The following is a 16687-nucleotide window of genomic DNA, read 5'->3' as shown; positions in this document are numbered from 1 at the left end:
CTTTAGCAGTTATTCTGTGATGTGCTTCATTGTTTTCTTTGCATTTTTCCTCTTTGAGAGAGTTTATATAATTTCTTGAATCTCTGGCTTGATGTCATTCTTAAGTTACAAACATTTCTTGGCCTATGTTGCTTCAAATATTGCTTCTGCCAAACTTTTCTTTTGCATTTCTGGTATTCTGATTTTATGTACATGAGATCTCACTGCACTGCATACCTTTCAGTCTTTTCTGTATTTTCTTTCTTTCTTTTTTTTTTCTCTGTGCTTCAGAGTAGGTATTTTCTACTGACCTTTATTCTGGTTTACTGATCAGCTCTTCTGCTCTGTCTAATCTACTATCAAACCCTTCTACTGAGTTATTAATTCAGTTCTATTTTTCACTTTCAAAATTTTCATTGATAACTTTTTCATAGATCACTTTAGTGAAATTCTCCATTTGTCATCTATACTTTTGTATATTTTAAGTAAAGTTATTTTTATGTCTATGTCTGTCAATTTCAGCATTGGGATCTACTTATGGGTCTGTTTCTGTTGACTTTTTTTTCTTTCTCTCTTAGTTTCCATATATTTGGTCCTTTCTTCTGACATATCTGATAGGTTTTGTTGGATACCAGGCATTTTATATGACAAACTGTAGAACAGCTGGTTGATTTTTTCCCCCCAAGATACGATTTATTCCTTTTTCTTTCTTTTTCTTTTTTTCTTTTTTTTTTTTGGCTGGGCAATAAAGAGAAGGCTCATCTTGATCCAACCAAGGGTTTCTATGACATATATTTCTAAGGTTAAATAACAGAACATTGGTCTTAATACAGCAGTTCCTTTGAACATGACATTTATTACATTTATTGAAGTTTTGTAAGGATTTATGATTTAGGGGCTTTGTCTTTGTGAAGGACTACTTTCAGTTTTCCTTCTCTCTTATGATGTAACCCTTCATGAGTCTCAGCTGAAAAATTTAGGTGTTTTCTGTGGATCATGCCTTTTCCTTGTTCTTTCCCCAACTCTGTGAGATTACAGACAGCTCCGAGCCTCTGCTTGTGCTTGACCTTTCATACTGGTTATGAATTACCTTATGGTAAAAATCAGTGCAGAATTTAAGACTCACCTAGTGCGTTTCTATACTCCGGATCTTGGTCCTGTAAGCCATGGCTAGTTTGGCTGCTTCCCACTGTCTTCAGTCAGTTGTTTATTTATTAATTAATTGGATTTTATGTGGCTTTTAGTGGTGTTCTTATTGAGGTGAGTCTCATAAAACTGTTTCCCTCACAGATGAATTGGCAGCAGCATTTTGTTTAAAAATTTCTTCCCAAGTTAATTTTTTTTTTTTTGTAATATTTACTTATTTGAGAGAGAGAATGAGCAGGGAAAGGGGTAGAGGGGGAGAATATCCAAGCAGACTCCCTCTGAGCTCAGGCTCCATTCGGGGCTTGATCTCAGGAGCCATGAGATCAGGACCTGAGCCAAAACCAGCAGCCGGATGCTTAACTGACCGAGCCACCCAGATGCCCCACTTCCCAAGTGATTCTAATGTATGTCGCCTGGCTGTGCAACTCCAGGAGGCAACACCCATGTCATAGTCTATGTAAAGGGTATCCTGTGGAGTTATGCAAAAAGTGCAGCTCTGGTTATAGGGTTTGAGAACTGTTGTGCTGTAGGGAACGAGGCTTGGGATGGACTTTCAGTATAGGTAGAGATTAGCCAGGTGAGGAGATGAAGGAAGTCATTGTTGGACAAGAGAACAACTAAGGGCTAGAGGCAATAATTGAAATAATTGGTTATAAGGTCAAATCTGTTCTAAAATACTAATACACTGTATAGCAGATATTTCTAAGGTGAAATAATAGGACCTTGTTCTTACTGTAGCAGTTCTTTTAATGATGACATTTTTTGTATTTTTTCATAATGTAGAAAAAACTACAAGTAATTTCAGTACAAAAGTCACCATTATTACCATTGACATTAAAAAAAAAATAACATTTTGTAGTGGAATATTCTTCAAACAGCCCTGCCCCATCATTTTTTTTTTCTGTTTTTGCCTGTGTCTTTTTTATTTTTCTGTAAAACAAACAAAACTATAACCAGTTCTTCCCTTTGTGTGGAAAGCTGGCCAGATAGTGTCAGAAACATGTTAATTCACATTGTTACCCTTTCAATTATTTGGGATATGAAATAAAGATCCCCAGATGTCCCTAATTATCTTTGGAGATTGTATTAATGATCACTCTGCATCTTTCTTGTGGAAATATTAGCACAATTAAGGGATGCCATGGACTTTGACCCTGTGTTCTTCTGTCAGTCAAAGGAAGTGAAAGCTTTAGTTTGTGTTCTTTATACCCTTTCAGGTTGATAGATGGCAGCATAGTATCTTTTCTAGCCAAATTCTAAGGCCAAGTGCTTGTTCTCTGGGTGGGAAAAGAGAGTGTTAACAACTCTTCCTTCGGTTTTTGTTTCGTTTGTTTGTTTTTAAGGTAAGAGTGTTTATTTATTAAACAAAAGAAGAAATGGATTGCCATTTAAACTTTTTTGTAATGGCACTCAACCTGTATTCAGTAGAAAACTGGTGTATTTTGGTTAAGCTCAAGGAGAGGAGAGAGTTGAAAGAAAGCAAGTTGTTTATTTGGATAAGTTTTTCAAATGTAAGATGTCAAATTAGTTTGCCAATATAGTGTTAACTTTTGCTTTTTAAAATCCCTCTTGAAACTAATGTCTCATTTTAAGTAGTTATTGGGATGAAATCATTTTAAAGATTTTAAGACCTGTAGATTGGCAGTGATTTGGCATTTTAAATGAATAAAATAAATGGGTATTAAAGAAAATTTTCTTTGACCAAGGTCTGTATTTGACTATTTTCCACATTGTTATTTTAAATATTTATAAGCAAATGCCTAGTCATTTGGTATATTATTACAGTATAATGTATTTCATTTTATTGTATGCTAGCTTACCAAAAGCAACATTAGAAAATTATAGCTTTATAATTAAATATGAAGGAAGGTATCACTTTACTTAGCGTGCTTTTAAAAATTTATTATTCATGGATTCATGAATATATCGTTAGTCATATTTTTCATGAATTTTACGTTCTGTTATTCTGGATCTGTAAGCATTTGATTAGTGGGAAATACCAACTCACTTAAAATATCTCTGAGAGGGTAAGCAGTATGGTTCCCATTGTACAGAGAAGGTGACTAAGAGTTAGACAGGTCCAAAACTTGTCTAGTCCGAGAGTTACCACTTGGCAGGGGTATGATTTCAGCCCATTTCTGTCTGTCCCTAAGTCAGTCAGCATACAAGGATGCTCTTGTACTTTTTGTAATTTTCCCTAGGGTGATTTTTTTTAAACAATATTGTAGCATTGGGGTGATTTTTTTTTTTAAACAATATTGTAGCAGTTAATTTAAAAAATACAGATTTAAAAAAATGCCGAAGTGTCACAAAAATCTATTCTTTAGAGAAAGCTCATTGAATCTCCTGATTGGTGAATTCATACTTTGCTGTTTTCATTTTTCACTGAGGCGACCCATTTTTAGTAGCTTATCTAATATGAGGACTGTCAAAATAGACATTCTAAAAAGGCATTATAGTGGTTTAAATATTTTTAACAATAGGTACCTGCTGGCAATCTCATATTGTAGGCAATACTGTCTCTCTAGGTGAGAAAATCTGAGGTGGTTTTCTTTTTGGAATCCATAATCCGTAGCTAGTAATGTAGAGATTTTGTAGCTGATCAGTGTATCATACCACGTTAGTTCTAAAGTGACATCTTTTACATTGTTTTTGGATGGAGTGGATTCAGATAATTTGTAATTGATTCTTTTTTACCTGTTTTTGGGGGAAGGCTCAAAGCTAATATATTAACTGCATTTAAGGCTATGCGGAGAGTGACAGAAGGGAGAAGGAAGGGAGAGAATTTCAAAAAGTACACGCTGCCAATATTCAGAAGAGGAAAAGAAATAATGTTTAGCAGTCCAGCCAAGTCTTCAGCTAGGAAGATACATTATTATTATTCCAGTTAGCTCATATCTAATAGCGTTGCTAAGGATTCGATGTCAGATATAACAATGCCACAGAATTAGTTGTGTAGCTTTTTGGCTAACAAAGAGTAGAAAAGGCCAGAAGATTTGATTGCAGGTAGCTTCGAATGTTGGTAAATCTCTGTTCCTTCTATATAATCAATCTTAAAGTGTCCTGAGTACTTCTATTATTTATTGCTATTTAAAAAGTATTTTAGATTTTACTCAATAACCTTTGTTTTTTAGTATTTGTAAAGTCATTCATTTATTTACCGTGGTCACTTTAGAATGGATAAAATCACTGAAATATGTATTTAACTTTTTGGATTTGGGGAAACATAGTTGAGAGGAGACAAAAATAGTAAGAAATTAAGAAAAAATGAAAAGAAAATTATTTTTAATGCTAATATGATGGTAGTTTGGCATTTTTGTGCATGCATCCTGAAATGGTAGTAGAGATATCATCCCTTGGTAATTTTTTTTTTTTTGCTTTAAAGTAATAGTGTCAGATATATATTAGTTTATATTCATAGCAAAAAAAAAAAAAAACCAGCTTAAGAATACCCTATTATTGGGGCACCAGGGTAGCTCAATTGGCTAAGTGTCCCGACTCTTGATTTCAGGTCAGGTCTCCATCTCAGGGTTGTAAGTTCAGAAAAAACTAAAAAGAATACCCTATTATTCTAACAGTTGTCAGTTGAATGTGTCAACATATCCTGTGCTTTTAGTGTTGCATAGAACACAGAAACCTTATAATAATTCTTGACCTTGCCCTGCAATCCCAGGTCTACTGAATATATGTCTTCAGTAAATTTGTTTATATAGCTAATTATTTATGAATATTATTGCATAGCATAAAAGATTTAGCAGTTTTTATTTCTAAGAATGGTGCAGTCACTTTGAGTTTAAATGATTACAGCCTAGCAGCAATTTTATTGTCTCACTCATCTTTTTTTTTTTTTTAAAGATTGATTGATTGATTTTAGAGCAAGAGAAAGAGTGCACAGGGTTGGGGAGAGGCAGAGCGAGAGGGAGAGAGAGAATCTCAAGCAGGCTCCGCATGCAGGGCTCGATTTCATGACCCTGAGATCATGATCTGAGCCGAAATCAAGCGTCAGACACTTAACTGACTGAGCCACTCAGGTACCCATCTCACTCATCTTTTACCGAACATCATAAGTTAAGTGGTAAATGTACCAAGAAAATATGGTATCTTTTTTTTTTTATTGCTCCAATTTTAGTTTTTACTCTTAAAATATGGGAAGGCAGACAAAATGGTTTTTCTAAAATATTTTACCCTCAGCCATGAAACTGGCGTTCAGGTGCCAGTGCAGTTTGCTCCCAAGAAAACCGCAATTATATCTGCGTCAGAATTTCACATATCATCCTGAACCCTCTGATAGCCGTTAGTTAGGTGTGAATAATGATTTTTTTCATTTAGATATTAATTTCCGTTAGAGTTTAACAAAACTGAAAAAGTGCATTTTACTTGGGGGCCGGATGTGAGAGAGGGATGTGCAGAATAGTCCTGTAACTTCTTTGGGATATTGTGATCGAACTTCAGCTCAGGCTTATTCCCAGAAGTGCTGATAACTATACAGATGTAGCAGGACTCTGACTTCAGCAAGGGAAGCTGGTTTTGAAGCCATTTTGAAAATTCAAATCTGTATGCTTTAAATACCTCAGTTGTGATACAAGCTATTTTCATTTTTGAAAAATAGTGAAAACCGAAGCCCTTCCAGCAGTGCAGTGGGGGAAAGCGGGGGATTTTGTCCCCCAGAGGACATTGGTCACGTCAGCAGACATTTGTTCGTTGTCACAGATCTGGGGAGTGCATCGAGCATCTGCTGCTAGAGGCCAGGGTTGCTGCTAAAAACCCTACAAGGCTTCGGACGGTCCCCGACGGAGCACGATGTAGCCCCGAGTATCAGCTGTGCTGAGGAGGAGAACCTTCTCAGTAAGAAGAGGGTCCTAAACATCTCAGACCTCGTTAATTTTCAGATTAGCCTCATAAAAACACAGAAAATACTTAAAATAATAGCTTATAAATAAAAGCTGCTTCCTACTGGTGCTCTAAAAACTTACCATTTTATAATAATGCAAAATTATATTTGTAAAACATGCTTAGTTTTCTAGAAATTATGGAAAACACTTATTTAGGCATTTAACAAATATTCGTTAGGTGTCTACTGTGTGTCTTGGTCCCTGATCTAGGCTCTGACGATGCAGCAGTGAGTAAAATCAAGTTCTTGCTTATATTCTCATTGGAGGAGACAGGCAATAAACAAATGCATAACATGCAAAAAAGTATTATTAAGTATATTACAGTTGGGTAAGGGATAGAGATTAATGATTGATGATACAGTCAGAAAAGACCTTTCTCAGTACTGACACTTGAGCAGAGACCTGGAACTCAAGCAAGTCACTGATATTGGGAGGAAGAGTATTCGAGGGAGAGGAAAGAACCAGTGCCAAGACCCCCTGGGTGGGAGCACACTTGATATTTTCAAGGAACAGTAACAAGGCCAGTCTACCTTGAGTGGAGCAAGTTGGGGAGAAGGTAGGAGGAGCTGAATTGAGAGCAGTGAGGGATGGAATTAGAGGTTGGAGATGGGTTTTTTAAGGATGTTTGGTGGTTGGGACTTTGGAAACTATTGGAGGGTTTTGAGCATATTTACACAAATTCATTTACATTTTAGAAAGAAAATTGATCGTTGGGAAATAAATTGAGGGAGGACAAGGATGGCAGCAGTAAGACTAGTTGCGAGACTATTAAAATGTAGTCCAAACATGAGGTGATTGTGGGAGTGGTGGAAGTGTTCAGAAGTGGGCCATTATAGAAAAGCTAAAGGATTTGGTGATGATTTGGATGTGGGGTATGAGATAAAATGAAGATGATTCCAAGGTTTCATTGCCTGCACAACTGGAAGAATAGACCTATCACCTCCTGAGATGGAGAAGCCTGCAGAAGAGTTGGTTTTAGGAAGAAGTTAAAGATTTGGGTTTTATGTGTTTACTTTGAGATGCCTAATCCATATCTAAGAAGAGATGTTAACTAGACAGATTCAGGAATCAATTTCAGTGGAGTGATATAAGCTATAAATGTATGAGCTTTCAGCATAAAGATGGCATTTAAAGTCACGGGATCTGATAGATTTTCTAGGGAGTAAGTACACGTAGAGAAGAAAAGAGGTCTGAAGACCAAGCCCAGGGCACTCTTAAAAATTAGAAGACAGAAAGATGAGGAGGAATCAGAAAGGTGACTAAGAAAGAGCATCCAGTGAACCAGGAGGAGAACAATGGTGAAAACGAGTGTCAAGAAAGTTGATGGTGTACTGAGGGGAAGTTACGGCAGGGAGTCAAGTGAAGGTGTTGGAGGAAGACAGTGGTAGGTAGTGAAATGGTGGTTGGGTCAACAGATTGGCGGTCCCACTGATGTTGAGAATTTGTTAGCATCGATGACCTACAGGGAGTTTGGCTCCAAAGGTAGGAGGTGGTATTCAGAGTGTGCTGTGCTTGAATTTGCATTTATTTTATGGGTATAGTTATATGAAACGATATGATATAGGATTTAATCATAGAATTTGGATGAAGATTAGATTAGGATAGAAAATAAAATTGTTGAAAGAAATGAGTTCAAAGAATTCACAGACCCAAGTATTAGAAGACTTATTTGCTACATCATAAGTAGCCAAATCCAACTGTTGGCTTATTTTTGTTTAGCTTGCATCAGGAGGTGATGCCCCCACTGCTCTCTAGTTTTGTAACATTTTGGAAGTTTAAACGATAGCATTACAAGATTGCGAGATAGGAATGTAGACATATTATTCCATGTAAGCGCCCCTCTCTCCCTCTGTTGGTTTGTGTGGCATGTGTGTACATGTTGCCCGTGTGTTTCTTTTTCTGTGTTGATCTCCACCATTGCATGTGTGCAGCAGTCTCTGTAGGCAGTACTCTGCGTCTTCTCACATTGGGGGAGGAGACTCCGCTCTTTTGTCTAGCGTTCTTCCACATTTTCATTGATTCATTCAGTAAATGCTCACTGAGTACCTGCTGTGAGCTAGAACTGGTTCTAGGTTCCAGGGACGCGTCATTGAGCAAAAAGGCAGAAGTCCCCATCCTCAAGAGGTTCACCTACTACCGAGCGAGGGCCGTACATACTCTGGCAGGCAGTACATAAAGAAATAGGTATGTATCAGGGGGAGGTAAGTACTAGGGAAAGAAATAAAATAGACCAAGAAGGTAAGGAACGCTGGGATTTTCTGTAGTGTGGTCAAGAAAAAACAAGCAAATAGGCCCCAATAAAAATAAGCAAATGGGTCTGTAATAAGGTGATATTTAAGCAGAGACCTGAAGAAAGTGAGGGAGCAAACATGGATGTCTGGGGAAAGAGTTTGCCAGGAAGAACAAATGTAAACAGCCCTGATGTGGAAGTTCGCTTGGTATGTTCGAGAAATAGCAAGGAGATCAATATGGTGGGATCGGAGCGGCCCAGGAAGAAAGTGGTAGATGAGATCACAGAGCGGTGGGACTCCTCCTCTCTCCTTTTTTCCTTCTGTCTCATTTCCTTTCCTATAACTTTTCTGACACTTTTTGTCTCTCCTTTCATAGGCCATATGTAACTAAATTTTATTTGACATTTTGTTTTATGTATTTTAAAAGAGTTTTGTTTCTATTTATGAAATTAAGAAAGTATTTTTATATTGTGTATTTCAAGGTCACAACTTTCTTTTCAGTGTAATTTCATTTTCTGTACCTTCTGCATTGTAAAACACACACACAGAGGTGTGCACAAAAATAAAAACAAATAGCTTGGTGAATTATCACAAAGCATCTTCGAGCAATCCTTAGAAGATTTATTCTTTTTGTTATTAGACATAGTTCCTTTTCATTGCAATGAATATTACTATAAATTTATTCATGGTGCAGTTGACCCTTGAACAGCACAGGGGTTAGGGGAGCTGACCCCCTGTGCAGTTGAAAATTCATGTATAACTTTGACTTCCCCAAAACTTCGCTACTAATAGTCTTACTGTTGACTGGCAGCCTTACCAATAACAAACAGTCGGTTAACATATATTTTGTATAGGTATTATACACTGTATTCTTACAATGAAGAAAGCTAGAGAAAAAATGTTATTAATAAAAGCATAAGGGAAAGAAAATACACTTATAATATAGTAAAAAAAAATATCTGGATGTAAGTAGACTGGCTCAGGTCAAACCGGTGTCGTTCAAGGGTCAACTGTATTTCATTTAATATAAGACAATTTATTTTTCCATTCTATTGATGGACATTTACATTGTTTCCAGTTTGGGGCTGTTACAGAGAATGGTGCCAGAAAGCAACCTTGTTCATGTCTTTCCTGCATATGTGTATGTATTTCCCTTGGACTTGCAGCTAGAAGTGATAGTGTTCAAAGGATATATCTGTGTTCCTTTAGAGACTGTTACACAGCTTTCCAAAGTGGTCCTAGGAATTTAAACCCCCACTAGAAAAGAATGTAAGTTCAGAGTACTTCACAGCTCCACTAATACTCATTCAGGTCTTAAAGTTCGCCATTTTGCTGGCGATGGGCAGTACTTGATTGTGTTCTCATTTGCATTTCTCCAATGACTAATGGTGTTGAGCCCCTTTTCATATGTTTACTGATGATATGAATAGCCTATTTCATGCAGTGTGCCTGGGTAAGTATTTTGCCTATTTGCGGGGGGGTGCGTTATTTGACTTGTGTGTGTGTGCTAATTGTAGGGCGTTTTGGATTTGAGCTCTTTTTTTGAGTATGTGTGTAATAAATACCGTCTGCTCTCTAGCTTACCTTTTCTCTGGTGATATTTTTTGTTGAACAGAAGTTTTTAATTTTCATCTACTCCAACTTATCAGTCTTTTCCTTTTTGGTTAGTGCTTTTCAGGTTCATTTTGTCTTCCAAGTATTGTACTTTTTACATTTCCACCTGGAATTGATTTTCGTGTTTCTCATGAGGTATGCGTCAGGGTTTCATTTTTTTTCACAGATGGATAGCCAGTTGATTTAGCACCATTTATTAAAAAGATCATTCTTTCCACTCCACTCTGCGGTGCCGTCTTTGTCAGAAACCACGCCATATATGTGTGTATCTGTTTCTGGTTCTTTGCTAGTCCAATGGTCTGTATGTCTGTCCTTGTGGTTGTACCATGCTGTCATAACCGTAGTTTTATAGTAAATCTTGTTATCCAGTGGAGACTCCTCTTTTTTCATTATTTTTCTCCTTCAGGAGCCTTTTTAGTTATTTTCTCCCCTTCCCTCTATGAAATTAAATACTAAGGAATTAGATTTTGTCAGGTAGGATTGATTTGTGTATGGCCACAAAACTATTGAAATAGGTGATTCCCCCCCCTTGGAAGAACCAATTTTCTCCCTCCTTGGGGCCATATTACCTATATTCAGAATGCATACAGTAAATCAAACCCTCCCACCTTTTTCTTTTTTATGTAGGAGTGGTATGGTATTCATTGTGTTTTGTTTATTCCTATGAAATTTAGAAACGGCTTACTTAGCAATTTGTACAAATCAAACAAAGTAAAGTTAAAAAAAAAACTGCCATCATTAGACTATGTGCTTTGCTGGTGGTGGGTTTTTATTGGGATTGTATTAATTTTATACATCAGTTTGGATAGTTGACACCTTTAACAGTACTGAAGTTCCTGACTGTAAGCATAGTATAGCTGTAAGAAGAAAATTGCTTCAGGAAGAAATTGGAAACAGGAGGAGTTCTATAACCATGAGTGAGTAGTTAAAACTTTCACAAAGAATATTCACAGATTTACCAGTGAGTTCTAGCTCTATCAAATATGAAAGGAAACAATAATTCTAGTCTTATACAAACTCTTTTAAAAAGAACAGAAAAAGAGGAAACTCTCCCCAGCTTGTCTTATGTGTACAGCATATGTTGAATACATAACTTATGAAAGATAATGAAGAAAGAAAGAAAATTATAGACTAGTCTGATTATGAACATAGATAGACAGCTAATACACAAAATATTAGTAAACTGAATCTGGATATATATGTAACCAGCTTGATCAAGTTTTGTTTATCTTACGCATGAAAGGCAGTTTTTACATTAGAAAATCAGTATTTTTACCACATTAACAAATTAGGGGAAAAATCATGTGTACGTAGACAACCGTTTAGACAATGAAATTAATAGCAAAACCATTTATAATAGAATCAAGAAACAGGTAGTTCCCCTTAGTTAAATATGGCCAAAGAAGTACAAGACCTCTGGGGGGGAAATAAAAAGCTTAATAGAGAGAGAGAGAGAGTGTGTGTGTGTGTGTGTGTGTGTGTGTGTCTGTGTCTGTGTATTGTAATTTGAAAAACTAATTAAAATTTTTCTGGAAATACAAATGGATATCCATATAGTAAAAGTAAATTCAGACCCCTATAATTCACTGTGCATAAAAAGAATAAACATCAATTCCTGGTGGATTAGTGACCTAAATGTGAAAGGCAAAGCTATAAAGCTTTTAAAGGCTTTGGATGATAATATAGGAGAATGCCATTATTACCTCAGGATTGGGAAAGGTTTCTGAAACAGGAAATAAAAAGCACTGACAGAAAAGATTGATAAGTTGGTCTACATTAAATTGAAACTTTGGAGTTATCAAAATATACCGTAAAGAAAGTGAAAAGGTAGACTCAGAGTAGAAGGTATTTGCAGTAAACAACTAAAACACGGTAGTGTCCAAATGGTATGAAGAATGAGTCAGTTTTACCTTCAGGGTAGGGATGAGGGAGAGACTGGGATGGGGCACGAATGCACAGATGAAAGCTCTGGTATCAAATGTTCTCATTCTTGAGAGGGTAGTGTTACTTTTCTCCAAACTGAACTTACATCTTATACATTTTTCTGGATATGAGCACATTTCTTTTTTTTTTTTTTTAAGATTTTATTTATTTATTCGACAGAGATAGAGACAGCCAGCGAGAGAGGGAACACAAGCAGGGGGAGTGGGAGAGGAAGAAGCAGGCTCATAGCGGAGGAACCTGATGTGGGGCTCGATCCCATAACGCCGGGATCACGCCCTGAGCCGAAGGCAGACGCTTAACCGCTGTGCCACCCAGGAGCCCCATGAGCACATTTCTTAACAAGAAACGGGGAAAATGAAAATGATAAAGGAATACAGTTATGATATCCCTTTGCTAGGGCTGCCATAAGAAAATGCAACAGACTGGAAGGCTCACACAACAGAAATTCATTGTGTCACAGTTCTGGAGGCTGGAAGTTGAAGAGCAAGAAGTCAGCAGGTTGGGTTTCTCTGGACGCCTCTGTCCTTGGCTTGCAGATGGGCCATCTTGTCGCTGTGTCCTCACCTGGTCTTTCCTCTGTGCTTGAGCATCCCTGGTGTCCGTTTCTATAGGGACACCAGTCAGATTGGATTAGTGCCCACCCTAAGGGACCTGTTTTAACTTAGTCACCTCCTTCAAGGCCCGGTCTCCAAATACAGTCACATTCTGAGGTACTGGGAATTAGGACTTCAACATATGGATTTTGGGGGAGACACATTCAGCCATAACACTGAATATGTCGTCAAGATCTCGAATAGCAAAATGGTTCTTGTGATTTGGATAAAGTTTCCCAAGCCAATTTTTAGATCCCAAAAGTGCTACATAAAAAAAAAAAAAATCTAAAATAAAGTGAAGATGTTATGCTCTGAAGAACTTTGCTAAATGACCAAGATTTGGATTTAGTACTGAAGATGTTAATTATGTGTGTGTAATCTTGGAATGCAGTTGTGTTTTGAAAATGTTAAGAGTGATAAAAAGAAATTTCTTGAAGCATTTTACCGTTTTACACGAATACTCTTAAATATAAGTGTGCAACCAAGTGAATAAATGTAACATTAGATTTAGATCTTTCAGTCTCATCATCCCCAACATTTATAAATTCTAGCTGGCAAAATTTGTTTGAAAGCTTTTCACTGGGAGAAGGGAAGATGCTTTTTATTTGGTCATATATGGTATTTTTATGACACCAAGCTCTACTGTAACACCATATGTGCATTTCTGAAATACACCCTACTATGCAAAATTATGCAGTGAAAACCTCAGAGCTTATGGGAAGATGGAGGCACAACACTCAAGAACTTTGTCAGTGACACTCAGGAGGGTCAGAACCTAATAAAATCAGCAGCATGGTTTCACACATGTTAAATAGTTAAGAAATACATGAATACGATACCGAACTTGACACTTTACCTTAAAAGAGACCTGCCATGTTGTTGTGGCGGTCGGCATCAGACAGGTTGCAGTAAGTGACGTGCTGGGAAGTGACGGGAGGAGAGTCATCTGAAACCTGAGGGAAGGTGGTAATAGCGGACGTGGATGAGTGTGGCTCCTAACACACACGATCCTTTGTGGTAGTCGGTAGGTGTTCGGTGTGCGCATGCGTTTTGGGTATTCCCTTGGGCCTTAATTTAGCCGGGTGCAGTTTTCCGTGTTCATCTAGGGTTTCTCGCAGATGAAATCACACGTAAGCAAACACAGAATTCTTGTGCTCAAGTTGTTGTTTCATGTATCAACCATGTTGAAACAAATTTGTGCTTTCAGACAGCATCGTAGCAGAACGTACTGCACTTAATTTCTTGTATCACGCATAGCTCCATCTTTTCATCTTTACATGTTTTGTAAGGACTCTGTGTTAGGCTCTTTTCACTGAGCTTTTGAAATGACTCCCTAATATCTGAGTGCTGTACAGCGCCGTAAGTGTCTTGGTGAATTTCAGGTTTTTCCAGGCCAATGAATTGAGTGGTTTGGGTGTAGACTCAGATTTCTGCTTGGGTCTGGTGGGGGGTCATTGTGATACATCTAAAAGCATCCGTTCCTTTGTTTCAAGCAAGCTCCTTAGGTTCGATGACCTCCGTATTTTTGATGTTGCTACCAGCATACTTTTAAGCCTTGACCTGAGTCAGTGTTAAAAAAGCATGTGGGTGGTTATGTTTTGGGGGTCCTTCCCATTCATCTTTGCTTCAGGCCACTGTGGAAGTATTTCTGCGGAGCTTCGCTGCAGTAGGTTTCCAGAACCCCATCTCACTCTCGTCTAGTCTGTCTGCTTGCTTACAGAGTAAATGAAATGCTTCTTGTTTTCCTGTCTTTCCACCACTTTCTTGGGTTCACTTTCAAGACACTCATTTTTATGCTCATTTTTAAAGCCAGGAAATGAGCTTTCCCTCACAGCATTTACATTTTCCTTCCTGTCTAGGCATTGCTTGGTGTTTCTACAGTCTTCTGCCGCATTCCTGTTAGAGCATGTATCACACTGTTTTGGAGTGTCATAAAATTGGGTTTTCTCTCTCTAAATAAGCTGCAACTTTTTCAGGGCATGAACCATATCTTTCTCATTTTTACTTTTCTGTTACTTAGCGCAGTGCTTGGCGGTGGTGGTTAGAGTGGGTAAATGGATGGATGAGGGAAGTAGGCTCTTAGCTTGTTCACACAATCTTATCACCAGTGTTTCCCCCTCAGTTTGACTCAGTGACATAATCTCTGGGTACCTTGGTCACCTGAACTTTAATACCATGAATCAGGCTTGTACATTCAAACTCTTTAGCAGGATAATAATAAAATTTCCTTTTGTGGAACCAAAGATTGTACACTGTATGTTTTGTTTGTGTTTTTTGGAGGTTTTTGTTTTGTTTTTTTGTTTTTTGCTACAAACAGTAAGTAAGTGTGACTAATTTACAACTTTAGGATTAAGGTTTTTCAACACAAGAGTAGTAAAAATTCTATTTTCCGGCTTGCTACTATGAATTAAAAATAGTTATTTTTGAAATTTTAAAATATTTATATATTGATTAAGTGTAATAAAATCAAAAGGGGGAGAGTATTTCTTTAAGATAATACGAGTCAATGTTATGGGTTAATTCTTGACTGTTATTGCAATTACAAGTAACTTTTCAATTTGTTTTTAAGTCTTTATTCTCTCTTCTTCTTATAGGACCTCTTTGTTGTTAGACATGAATTGGCCATAATGAGACTAGCTGCCTTTATGGGCATTACTATGTTAGTTGGAATAACTGGACTTTTTTATACTCAACTAATTGGCATCATCACAGTAAGTATATTTTTTTAATGTAATGTATTTATGAACTTATCCCCTAATTACGAACTTAATTCTAAGAAGTGACAAGAAGTTTAGAAATTAAAGGAGAAAATTACCACATAGTCATTTATATATTTTTGTTTCCATATGCCTGTGTAATTAACGTAGTTACAATCGGTGTACAGAGTATATATACAATTTTGTATCCTGCTTTTAAAAATGAGCATGTTTCTATATGGCTACAAACTCATGTTTATAGCTTTTAATAGTTGGATATACTCTGTTCAGTGAATATAGCATATTTTAATTAACAGTTTTCCTGTTGATCAACGTAATCTTTTTTCTATATTACAAATAACACTACTTTGAACATCTCTTTTTCCTCTTTAAAGTATTTAAGTTAAATTCCAGAAAGTGGAGTTGCTGGTAGAAACATTTTATTAGTAACTGGGTCTGACTGGTTTTTTTTTTTTTTTTTGGCATGTATTTATTAGCCAAGTAGGATTTATCACAACAGAGAAGTTCAAAAAGTGAGAAAAATTATATTGAGTAAGGATTTAAAAGTTTGGTAATATACTGCATTGTGGGAGATGTAGGTTAAGGTTTTCTCCTATATCGTTGATGGGGGTAAATTGGGATAACCCTTTTGAAATTGTCAGTGTGTATCAAACCTTAAAATGCACAGTCCTTTTGATCAACCTCTACACATTTATTTTGTAGAAACTATTGATGTGTATGAATAAACATGTATGTTAAAAAAGATCTCCATTGTTATGTATAGTGTATGTAAACTTAAGTGTTTACCAGAATATGTTCAGTGAGAACAATGTACAGTAAGAAAAAAGTGTTATCAAAACTTAAGTAACAGTAATCAAAAAAGTACGCTACTGGCACAAGATACACATATAGATAAATGACATAGAATTGAAAGTCCAGAGATATATGTATGTAAATATAGTCAACTGATATTCAACAAGTGTGCCAAAACTATTCAATGGGGGAAAGAAAAGTCTTTTCAATAAATGCTGCTAGGATAACTAGATATGCACATGCAAAAGAATAAAGTTGGACCCTTACCTCACACCATATACATAAATTAACTCAAAACGGATCGTAGACCTAAATGTAGGATCTAAAACTGTAGAACTCTTAAAAGAAAACAAAGGAGTAAATTTTGGAGTAGGAAATAGTGTCTTAGATATGACACCAGAAGTGCAAACAACCAAGAAAAAGATGGATAAATAAAACTATAAACTTTTGTGCTTCAAAGGACACAATCAAAAAAGTAAAAAGGCAGCTCATGGAATGGGAGAAAATATTTGTAAATTTTGTATCCGATAGGGGACTTTTATATCTAGGTTAGAGAACTATAACTCAATACTAAAAAAACAGCCTAATTAAAACATCACCAAAGGATCCGAAGGCACATTTCGTTCAAAGATGTTATACCAATGGACAACAAATACATGAAAAGATGCTCAACATCATTGGTTATCAGGGAAATGAAAATCAAAACCATGATGAGGTACCACTTCATACACGCCAGGATGGCTGTAATAAAAAAAAAAAAAACATAGTAACAAAGGTCG

At 36.6% G+C, this 16687-nt stretch overlaps 1 protein-coding gene across 5 annotated transcripts in view; it reads left to right on the top strand.

The window, feature by feature from the left end:
• ZDHHC21 (zinc finger DHHC-type palmitoyltransferase 21) overlaps positions 1 to 16687 on the top strand; it is a 59040-nt gene that overhangs the window by 31523 nt on the left and 10830 nt on the right. For all 5 annotated transcript variants that reach the window (XM_040631448.1, XM_040631449.1, XM_008689836.2 and 2 more), the window contains one exon: positions 14994 to 15110. In XM_040631448.1, coding sequence (XP_040487382.1) covers positions 14994 to 15110 — 117 coding nt within the window. The remainder of the gene's footprint in view (positions 1 to 14993; positions 15111 to 16687) is intronic.

Source organism: Ursus maritimus, unplaced genomic scaffold (assembly GCF_017311325.1).
Source record: "Ursus maritimus isolate PB19 unplaced genomic scaffold, ASM1731132v1 scaffold_17, whole genome shotgun sequence".
In the NCBI taxonomy this organism is placed as follows: Eukaryota; Metazoa; Chordata; class Mammalia; order Carnivora; family Ursidae; genus Ursus; species Ursus maritimus.
Note: the sequence above shows the minus strand (reverse complement) of the source record. Positions and strands in the feature narration are given on the sequence as shown.